This window comes from Nomascus leucogenys, chromosome 1a, assembly GCF_006542625.1.
Source record: "Nomascus leucogenys isolate Asia chromosome 1a, Asia_NLE_v1, whole genome shotgun sequence".
Taxonomy (NCBI): domain Eukaryota; kingdom Metazoa; phylum Chordata; class Mammalia; order Primates; family Hylobatidae; genus Nomascus; species Nomascus leucogenys.
The window spans coordinates 69,067,260-69,078,902 of NC_044381.1; the positions used below are offsets into that span (position 1 = coordinate 69,067,260).

Here is an 11,643-nt window from a genome sequence, read left to right on the forward strand (position 1 = left end):
CTTGGGAGTAGGAGCCATGGGAACAGGACAGATGAACTCCAAAATAGAAGATCGGGTGAGAGGTCCAGCTCTGCTACTTCTGTAGCTCTGTCACCACGGGCAGATCACTTAACTTTCCAAGCCCTCAGTTTCCTCGCCTATGCAATGGAGATGAGCGTGAATGCCCCAAATTGCGCTGATCTAGAAGAGAAGAGGAGCTAAGGCTTAGGGGCTTTCCAGACGTGAGTTATCTTTACCCTTCCTTAACTAGCTAATTCAAGACAACTAGGTAGAAGCCCTTTCTCAGTCTCCCCTCTTCGCTCATCTTTCGAGTTCTTGGCCACCCCAGTTCAACCACCAGCACCACTGCCCTCCTCCCAGGTGGCTGCTGCTTAATTTCCCCTCCATTTTAGTAGTTCTTCTCTTGCCTCGCTAGAAGGACTGGTGTTGGGTGCTTGGAATTCTGGCTGTTTTCCTCCTGTCCTTCCGACTGGGCACCAGAGTCTGTCTCTACTGAGAACGTAGCGCGTCAGGACCCAGCTCTTCACTGGCCTGCTCCGCGCTCCTCAACGCCAGCGCCAGGCGCTCACCCTGCAGAGCGTCCCGCCTCTCAAAGAGGGGTGTGACCCGCGAGTTTAGATAGGAGGTTCCTGCCATGGGGAACACACCGCCGCCCTCGAGGCTTTTTCTGTGGCGCAGCTTCTCCGCCCGAGCCACGCGCGGAGCTGCCGGGGGCTCCTTAGCACCCGCGCACCGGGGCCCTCGCCCTTCCGCAGCCTTCACTCCAGCCCTCTGCTCCAGCACGCCATGAAGTCGCCCTTCTACCGCTGCCAGAACACAACCTCTGTGGAAAAAGGCAACTCGGCAGTGATGGGCGGGGTGCTCTTCAGCACCGGCCTCCTGGGCAACCTACTGGCCCTGGGGCTGCTGGCGCGCTCGGGGCTGGGGTGGTGCCCGCCGCGTCCACTGAGCCGGCTGCCCTCGGTCTTCTACGTGCTGGTGTGTGGCCTGACGGTCACCGACTTGCTGGGCAAGTGCCTCCTAAGCCCGGTGGTGCTGGCTGCCTACGCTCAGAACCGGAGTCTGCGGGTGCTTGCGCCCGCATTGGACAACTCGTTGTGCCAAGCCTTCGCCTTCTTCATGTCCTTCTTTGGGCTCTCCTCGACACTGCAACTCCTGGCCATGGCACTGGAGTGCTGGCTCTCCCTAGGGCACCCCTTCTTCTACCGACGGCACATCACCCTGCGCCGGGGCGCACTGGTGGTCCCGGTGGTGAGCGCCTTCTGCCTGGCTTTCTGCGCGCTACCTTTCATGGGCTTCGGGAAGTTCGTGCAGTACTGCCCCGGCACCTGGTGCTTTATCCAGATGGTCCACGAGGAGGGCTCGCTGTCGGTGCTGGGGTACTCTGTGGTCTACTCCAGCCTCATGTGCCTGCTGGTCCTCGCCACCGTGCTGTGCAACCTCGGCGCCATGCGCAACCTGTATGCGATGCACCGGCGCCTTCAGCGGCACCCGCGCTCCTGCACCAGGGACCGTGCCGAGCCGCGCGCGGAAGGGAGGGAAGCGTCCCCTCAGCCCCTGGAGGAGCTGGAACACCTCCTGCTGCTGGCGCTGATGACCGTGCTCTTCACTATGTGTTCTCTGCCCGTAATTGTGAGTCCCTGGGCCCAGAGGCAGCATGGCATTGGGACTGTCCGGCCGCGGATGCGGGGCGGGAAGGGTGGAGCGGAGCGGGTTGGACGCGGCGCCAGGCGAGCTGCGCCCTGGGCGGGGAAGGTTTGCTGCTGAGTTCCCCAAATTGGATTCCTTCCACAGCCCCGAAATATAACTTAGTTTGCGGAGCGAAATCAGGGAAAGTTAGAGAAAGGAAGGGAAAGACTGAGCCCGGCGGTGTCTCCCTAGCCCAGCAAAACCCTCTCCATGTGGCAGAACTCCCTCCTCTCTGCTTCCTTCTGGGGAGATCTCGAGGTCTTTTTTGCGCCTTAGGAGGAGCAGAACTTAGTTCCTCCTTGGCAACAGGAGTCCTCTACTCCCCGACGGCTGGGTGATGTTTTATTTTGTTAGACCTGCTCATGACTTCAGTTGTATCAGAAATGGGCGAATGGCGTCTGGGACGATCTTCTCCCCGGTGTTGGCATAGAAAGGGAAAAAGAGGTTTAATCCAGCCAGACTGATTTGCAGATGTATAGTTTTAATTCTGAAAAACGCGTGCATAAACTTTGAGGCGCCACGGCTGCTGTTTCTGGCGCTGCATCCCATCCGCCAGGGATTGTGGCGATGGCGGCCGAGGCTCTTTGTATGTTTTAGCTGCTGGTGTCCTTTTGACAACCTGGCTTGACGGGTTTTCAGTGTATCTTGGCAAGTGAGGTGACATGAAAGCCATTATCTCCGGTTTCAATTAAGTAATGAGGATGGCGATGAAAATGAAATTATCTCCTCGTTTTGAAGTTCCTGGAGTCCCCGCCAAGACACCTGGGAGTAGGCGAGGCTTGAGGAAACATTTTCAGTGTTGGTCCTCTCCTTTCTCCCACCCCCAAGGTACCTGTTCAACTAAAACAATACTTAAAGAAATTCCATTGCCAATCCCATGTTCTCAAAATCCTGAGACTTCTGTGAATAGGAAAGTTGTTAAATTTCTTCTCAGAGTGTAGCAATTTTGGATATTACTTTCAATGGTGAATGAAAGGGAAATACAAAGCGATTTTCCTGTAAATGAAGGCGTTACTGCGTGCGGAAAAAGGAGTCTGGGGCATCAGCATGCAGGGGTGGGAACAGTATGCCCCCAAAATACATAAACAAATACATAAATCTATATCTGTCTAAATGTACATATAGGCACAGATGACATATAGCAGTGGTTTTCAAACTTTAAAGTGCTCAGAATCACCAGCAAGGCTTCTAGAAAAAATGATGGCTGGCCCCCATTCCCCAGAGTTTCTAATTCAGACATTTTTAAAGAATTTTCATTCTTAACAAGTTCCCAGTTGATATGCAAGCTCAGATTCAGGGTTCACATTTGTAGAATCGCACTCTAAAACAGGAGTTGGCAAGCCACAGCTCACAGGCCAAATCTATCCTGGCCACTGTTTTATATCTCCCTAGAGTTAAGAATAATTCTTACAAATGAATCTCTGCAATCCATTTGATAAGACCCAAGAGTTTTGAGCTTCAATTGAGCCAAATACTATTTCAAGAAAAATACTGTTCCAAGAAAACATTTTATTCTTCTCCTTAGTAGATACGTATTACAAAAAAATTGTACTCAGATGTTCGCGGTGGCTCACGCCTGTAATCCCAGCACTTTGGGAGGCCGAGGCAGGCAGATCATGAGGTCAAGAGATCGAGACCATCCTGGCCAACATGGTGAAACCCCGTCTCTAAAAATACAAAAATTAGCTGGGCGTGGTGGCATGCACTTGTAGTCCCAGCTTCTCAGAGGCTGAGGCAGGAGAATCGCTTGAACCTGGGAGGCAGAGGTTGCAGTGAGCCAAGACTTTGTCACTGCACTCCAGCCTGGGCGACAGAGCAAGACTCCATCTAAAAAAAAAAAAAAAATTGTACTCAATTATTAATACACTTTGAATTCCATCAAAAATTGTGGAAATGTGTTTTCTCCCATGTTATATTAGTACCTATCAAATATTTATGATTTTGTCTCTTGGCCATAAAACCTAAAATAGTTACTATCTGGTCCTTTATAAAATCTTTTAGGAGCTCCTATTAGGGCCTCACTTATCTATGCTGTGATAAAGCAGACAGTAGCCAAATGCATGAAAATTTTGACCTGAGTTTGAATGTTTTAGTCAGACCAATGCAGAAAGCAGCATCATACAGTGGAAAGAACATTGCATTTGGACATGTCTCTAAGGAGACTTGGATAACTCAGGGTATTGTGAGGATTGAAGGAAATAATGGAGTTGAAAAAGATTTTCTAAAAAACTAGCAAAGTTCCAAATATATTTAATGTTGACAGCATTCTTCACAAGAACCACCATTTTCTAGAGAGGATAAGGGCTTTAGCATCAGACATGGGTTTGAATCAGGCTTCATCACTGACTAGCTATGGTAGCAGCTAATTTACACTTTCTGACCTGTTTCCTCATCTGTAAAATGATTATAACCACACTTGTTTTGTAAGATAGTTATGAAGATTTGAAATTACATACATAATATATACATTCATCACCTAGCCCAGTGCCTTGCCTCAATAATTAGCATCATTATTATTACTATTTATAACTTCCAAGTATTATTGTTGCCTGCTGGACATAAAAAAAATCAAGAACCATTATCTTCTCAGGAGATAGTGCTATATGCTAAGGCAGTGGCTCTGAAACTTTTTTTTGGTCTAAGGACCCCTTTATACTCTTAAAATTATTAATGACCCAGACAGCTTTTGTTTATGTGGATTAAATCATCAGTATTTCTCATATTAGAAAATAAAACTAAGAAATTCTAAAAATATGATTGCAAAACAAGATAAAATGTACCTCTTGTGTTTTCCATATGTACAAGGAAAATGTGGGGATTTCACAATGATTTGATGACAGTAAGGTTACAGAGATTATAGCAAGTAAAGTGGGAAAATCCTGTTAAGAGCACAAAAGTACTGAAAACAGTCTCTGAAAATTCACGTGTGTACCCTCAACCTACTACCTTAACAGGTCTAGAAAACACAAGGATACACAACCACATATTCTATTATTTGTGAAAGTGATGTCATCATTTGTTATCTAGCCTCCGTAAACTTCACTGTACACTTGTGAGAGAATGAAGGGGAAAAAGGCAAATCACATATTTATAATGACAGTAGCTTTGACCTACTGGACACATTGAATAGGTATTGGAGATTTTACACTCTTCTAAGCAATGGACCTAGCAATTGTATCTTTATCTGAAGGGGGAGACATGGGTGACAATAAGCTATATGGATAAGTTGACTTAAAAAGAAAACATTTTACATGAGTTTTTTTTCTATTTGCCCCTTTCTCCTCAAAGTGGAGTGTGGCAAAATACAGTTCCAGCTATTTGAGAATGCTTGATTACTTGGGATCTAGACAACTGAATGATACCAGCATAATTAAAACAAATTATTTTATTTTCCAGGCAGCATTTATCCATGTCAAATCCATTAGGTTATTTTGACATTCAAGTCACTGGATTTGTATTAGAAATGTATTGTTCATTGGGGCTGGTGGCTCACACTTGTAATCCTAGCATTTTGGGAGGCCAAATCAGGAGGATTGTTTGAGCCCAGGAGTTTGAGACCAGCCTGGGCAACACAGTGAGACCCTGCCTCTACAAAAAAAATAAAAATAATTAGCCAGGCGTGGTGACACGTGCCTGTAGTCCCAGCTACTTGGCTGAGGTGGCAGGATTGCTTGGGCCCAGAAGGTCAAGGCTGCATTGAGCCTTGATTGTGCCACTGCACTCCAGCCTGGGTGACAGAGTGAGACTCTGTCTTAAAAAAAAAAAAAAAAAAAAAAAAAAATACACGGGCATTTTTTAAAAGTGCTCAATATCCAGAAAGAATTGGTGTGAGAAGAACGCCCTCTGATGGACTTCGGAGGCATTGAAATAATGTTGTTGCCAGCGCCTGGACATCCCTGCCAGGCAGCCCTCTCTGGCTTCTGATGCCCTCTTCTATCCAGTCCACGCACTGCAACACAACAGACCTTGCCCTCTGCTCTATCCCTTTAAATCTACCTCAGACCCTTTCCATGGGCCCATCCCTTGCCTGTTGTCCCTTACAGGCCTCCAACAGCCTCCTTTGAAAGGAGCATCACACCTATTCTTTCTGTTCCCCAAAATGGCATACACAGGAGAGCTCTCTCATCTCTGACTTCATGGATTCTGACAAGTGATTAAATAGCTTGTACTTATCTTTACCTGGCTTACAGACCTCTCTCTCTTAACACCTAATATATACATGCACACCCTCCCTCATCCATCCCTGCTCCCCCACCAACCTCCAGGACATTGTGGTTTTCTAAGGTAAAAATAATTAGGGTGAAAATATGGTTTTTTGTTTGTTTTTTGATACCCTTGTCACCCAGGCTGGAGTGCAATGGCACGATCTAGGCTCACTACAACCTCGGCCTCCTGGGTTCAAGCAATTCTCCTGCCTTAGCCTCCCGAGTAGCTGGGATTACAGGCGCCCACCACCATGCCCGGCTGATTTTTGTATTTTTAGTAGAGACGGTGTTTCACCATGTTGGCCAGGCTGGTCTCGAACTCCTGACCTCAAATGATCCACCCACTTCGGCCTCCCAGAGTGCTGGGATTACAGGCACGAGCCACCGTGCCCGGCCTGAAAATATGTTACATGTCTTAGAGAATGCCTCTGAAGCTCATGCCATATTCTATACACTTACACTTTCTTCCTATTGTATCAAACTGGAAATTTGAAAATTCAATCTAGTTAAGTGTTCAGCATTAAAGTGAATTTTAAAAATCATACTCCAACAAACTTTTCATCAAGATTAATCAAATACAATATTTATGTTATGGAGAAGTTGTTGTTAAGAGTCCCTCCTACCCCGCCCTACTTCAGATGGGCAAAGGCATCCAGATTAAACAGCTGAGTCCAATGTAAGGTGTCTTCCTAAGTGCAGTAGATTGGAGTGGCTGAGCCTGCTGAAATGCTCCGTAGAGAAGAAAGTAGAACAGTAAGGAAATGATTATGGGAAAAATGCATCTTCTCCAGGAGAGGCTCTCTGATTGCCTCGAATGGGTCCAGTCTCTTATCCATATCCCTTCTTACTAATGTTGAGTTTGCATGCTTCCTGTTCCATTAGAGTCCATTTATCCTAATATGTATTTAGAATTGTAGGCATAGAGAATGTAATGGAAAAAAGAAAAAAGTGGCCAGACTTAGGCAGAGTGGAAAGCAATAGTTGTGCTGGTCTAGAGATCAGTGTTGGCTGAATGGGAGGAAAAGCTGTTGTTTGAGGCATTTTGCAGGGCTCCACGGAGGCTACAGAGACCTCAGGGAAGATCAAGACAAGAGGAGTTGGTTGGACCTAGGTAAGGCAGCCTTATATTTTTGTGCATGTTTTTGCCTTCTAGATTGAAAAAAAAAAAAGATGTCAACCATGAAAAGGTAACAATTTGTGCTAAAAATAAGTACAGCAATTTACATGAGTTGAACAGTATTTTTTTCCAAGTCATCTCAGGTCTTTTCATTGTCATATTTCCTGTCTCTTCACATTGATTAAAAGCTTCCATTCTATTGGTGTCTCCATACATGTGATATTTCACAGGTATGACTTATTTCTGAGAGAACTAATAGGAGAGGATAGGAAGCAGGGAGAAGAAAGAAAGGAGAACTGAAGAAAGTAAGTGCAAGGACACTAGCTAGAAAGAGATTCTGTATTTATGAAAGCATGCTGACCCTGTTTCTAAAAGATTCAGCAGATCTTCATGGCCTGGCAGGGACCTAGAAACTTGAGCCCAGCAGGTAGAATAGCCTTCAGGAACTTAATCAGACTGGGTCTCTGACAAGTACTCAGCTTCTGCCCCACCTCCCAGGTCTGGCCACACCCCACCTTCCCAGCTCCCCACTTGCACCCATCAGCTGCTGTGGCCTTAGCTACTTCTAAATGTACCAAAAATGGGTGTTCCAAGCTAAGCTGTGATGTTCTTACAGTAACTTAGGTGAAGTAAGTGAATCCATTGCTGCCATTAACCTTTCCACATCATAATGGAATGTTTTTCTTCAAAACAGTATCGCGCTTACTATGGAGCATTTAAGGATGTCAAGGAGAAAAACAGGACCTCTGAAGAAGCAGAAGACCTCCGAGCCTTGCGATTTCTATCTGTGATTTCAATTGTGGACCCTTGGATTTTTATCATTTTCAGAGCTCCAGTATTTCGGATATTTTTTCACAAGATTTTCATTAGACCTCTTAGGTACAGGAACTGGTGCAGCAATTCCACTAACATGGAATCCAGTCTGTGACAGTGTTTTTCACTCTGTGATAAGCTGAGGAATATGTCACATTTTCAGTCAAAGAACCATGATTAAAAAAAAAACAACTTACAATTTAAATCCTTAAAAGTTACCTCCCATAACAAAAGCATGTATATGTATTTTCAAAAGTATTTGATACTTAACAATGTGTTACCATTCTATAGTCATGAACCCCTTCAGTGCATTTTCATTTTTTTATTAACAGCAACTAAAATTTTCTATATTGTAACCAATGTTAAAAGTCTTAAAAAGCAAAAGTATTAATTGTCCCTACATTTGTGCTTGGTGGCCGTATTTTTTTTTTTTTAGAGAGGCCTTGAGACATAGGTCTTTTAAAATATAGTAGAAACACCACCGTTTATGATCATGTGATGGGCATTCATAAAAAGCATAATTTCTTACCCTATTCATTTTTTGGTGAAACCTGATTCATTGATTTTATATCATTGCCGATGTTTAGTTCATTTCTTTGCCAATTGATCTAAGCACAGCCTGAATTATGATGTTCCTCAGAGAAGTGAGGTGGGAAATATGACCAGGTCAGGCGGTTGGAGGGGCCTCCCCAGCCACCATCGGGGAGTACTTGCTGCCTCATGTGGAGACCTGAAGCTGTAACTAGACACAGAGCAAGATACTATAGCCCACAACCCAAAGAAGCAAAAATTCATTTTTATCTTTTGAAGTCCAGTTTCTTTTGTATTGACTCAAGGGTGTCAGCAGGAATCAAAAGTTGGGGGTGGGTTGCAAAATGTTCTTTCAGTTTTTAGAACCTCCATTTTATAAAAGAGTTATCCTATCAATGGATTCTTTGGTGGAAGGATTTATGCTTCTTTGAAAACCAGTGTGTGACTTACTGTAGAGCCATGTTTACTGTTTGACTGTGTGGCACAGTAGGGCATTTGGCACAGCAAAGAGCCCACCCAGGACTTAGCCTCAGTTGACGATAGTAACAATGGCCTTAACATCTACCTTAACAGCTACCTATTACAGCCGTATTCTGCTGTCTGTGGAGACAGTAAGATCTTAGGTTCCAAGACTGTACTTCAAATTACACCTTCAAAACTGGAGCAGGATATAGCTGAAAAGGAGCACAACTGAGCACTTTAATAGTAATTTAAAAGTTTTCAAGGGTCAGCAATATGATGACTGAAAGGGAAAAGTGGAGGAAACGCAGCTGCAACTGAAGCAGAGACTCTCAACCCAGCTTGCAGGTAAGAGCTTTCACCTTTGGTAAAAGAACAGCTGGGGAGGTTAGAGGGGTTTCAGCATCTCTGGAGTTCCTTTGTATCCGACAGTCTCAGGACTCCGAGGTGCAAAGCCTGCTACATTTGCGTGGTCTCAAGACCTCCAGCCAGAAGTCCCTTCCAAAGATAAGAGTACTCGTGTTTATTTATTTCCAACTTAGCAGCAACCTCATTTGTTTCACTAATGTTTTTTCCAGTATCTGAGATAATATAAAGCTGGGTAATTTTTTATGTAATTTTTTGGTATAGCAAAACTGTGAAAAAGCCAAATTAGGAATACAAGAAGTATGATTTGACAGTATAACATGATGAAAAAAATACAATTGTTTTTGAAATTTAACTTTTGTTTGTATCCTCAATGTGTAAGTACATGTGTGTTTTATTGTCAGAGGAAGAACATGTTTTTTGTATTCTTTTTTGGAGAGGAGTGTTATGATAATTGTCCAGTTAATTTGAAAAGGCCCCAGAAGAATCAATAAATATAATTTTATAATATTTTGCAGAGGAAATTACTTTAAATGAAAGAAAAAGGCTTGGTTTTCTTTTTAGCAGACAGTTGCCAGCAATATTTCATTGTCTAGCAGTTTCATAGTGTGAATTTTTATATACTGTCCAATTAACACATTACTTTAAACAAGCTTTCATAGACTTATCTAAGGACTCACTGCTCCTTTTTGTTTTCTACAAAATGTAGACATACCATTTTGTAGAAAACAAAATGAAGTCCGTGGATGAAGTCCGTGTTGAGTTAAAACCAACTCTTCAGTAATCTTTATAGATTTATTCATTAATTCATTAAATAATTGACAGAGACCTTGTGCCAAGCAGTTGATTAGGCGCTGAAGAAAAGAATAAAAATAAGACTCAATCATGGTTCATGAGTTGCTCATTGTCCACTGGGGGAGAGAGGAGTGTAAACAGTTAGGATACAGCATAGAAATTCTCCATAGTATTGCGAGTACACATTTACTATTAGAAGAGGAGGCCCAAACTAGGGACCATGTGTAGAGTTGTCAGGAGAACTTCACAGGAAGAAGATGCATTGAAAGTCAAGTATTGAAAACGAGTTGGAATTTTGACTCTGATTGAAAACTGAAAAGAACACAAAGAGAAAGTTTACATAAGAGAAAATACATATGGTTAATAAATGTAGAAAAATATTCAGCCTAATCAGGGAAATGCAAAAATAAAATCAAATTGTATATCAACAACAAACAACAACAACAAAAAACCTATGACTCTCAATAACAGAGGTTATTCAGAGAAGAACATTCATGTTCCCCCGGTGAGTTCGTAAATGTGTATACCCTTTCTTGATAGCAACCCAACAGTGTATCAAGAACCTAAAGTGTTCTTTTCTGTTGTTCCAGTAATTCCACTCTAGCATTCTCTTGCAGAGAGTAATCAGTAGTCCTGGACAAGCAGCAGTAGCAACACCTGAAACTTACTACAAATGCAAATTCTCCAGCTCCACGTCAGACCTGTTGAATCAGAATCTCTTGGGTGGGGCCAGCAATCTGGGTTTTAACATGCCCTCCAGGTGATTCTCATGCATGCTAATAGTTGAGAACCACTGCTCTACACAAAACAAAACAAAACAAAAAATACCAAAAAAAGACAAGGAAATATGTGGTAGACGATGTTTCTCTGACCTCTGATTCTCAGATCCTTTCAGTTGCAAATAATCCCTCACACCTGAACTTCCACAGTGTTTTTATCTGTAATATTCTCAGCAAAGTTACAGCTTTTAAATATCTTTCAATACTGGCAGCCATTACTGATTATTTCCCAAGTTCACAGTTCCGATAGCAGTGATGAGATCTGTCTTGCTCACTTGGAGGTAAAGATGCTACCCTCGGCAATGATATTTCTTTGGACTCCTGCATTTAATTGGGCACTAAGCCTGATGCTGTTCCCTTGTGAAAGAAGATAAACTAAAGAGCCTTTGTTTATGAAAATATTGTCAAAGATTATATTTAAAGTGACCTTTCATTAGGGATTGAATATTTTCTAACTCTCTGTAGGATAGAAATTTCCATTGAAATACGTAAAGCTATTTTTAAACTTTCATAATTTGACTTTTTTGTATATTTTCAGAAAAATATTATACATTTAATCTTTCTTTCCAGACATTAAAATCCTTGAGGACTAGTCACCTATTTTTTTCTCGTTTCTCCTAGTAATTCACACATATACTGTAGAAGAGCTATAAACATACTATAAATATATTGAATAAAAGGTGTTCTCTCTCATGATAGTCCTAAAATGTACGTCTATTCAATAAGAGGCTGCTGTACGGCTTGGTTAAAGATTCCTCTGTATCTGATGAAGAATGTTCTCATATCACCATAAGGATTTTTCTCTTAGGCCAACCAAAGGTGAAAATAGTACATGTAGGAGAAAATATTTTTGCTCTATATTATTTCCCACTGTTACAGACATTATGTA

General features: G+C 42.8%; 1 protein-coding gene across 1 annotated transcript; it reads left to right on the plus strand.

The window, feature by feature from the left end:
* Nucleotides 1-675: 675 nt before the first annotated feature.
* Nucleotides 676-9,687, plus strand: PTGDR (prostaglandin D2 receptor). The gene is made up of 2 exons (XM_003267694.2): nucleotides 676-1,632; nucleotides 7,706-9,687. Exons 1-2 carry the CDS (start codon nucleotides 787-789, stop codon nucleotides 7,937-7,939), a joined length of 1,080 nt encoding a protein of 359 aa, XP_003267742.1. The 5' UTR covers nucleotides 676-786; the 3' UTR covers nucleotides 7,940-9,687.
* Nucleotides 9,688-11,643: the final 1,956 nt, after the last annotated feature.

What these genes read in the sequence shown, in the direction of transcription:
- PTGDR (XM_003267694.2), top strand. Translation starts at nt 787, where the DNA reads ATGAAGTCGCCCTTCTACCGCTGCCAGAACACAACCTCTGTGGAAAAA. An exon ending in TGTGTTCTCTGCCCGTAATT is followed by an intron (nt 1,633 to 7,705) that starts GTGAGTCCCTGG and finishes TCTTCAAAACAG; the next exon opens with TATCGCGCTTACTATGGAGC.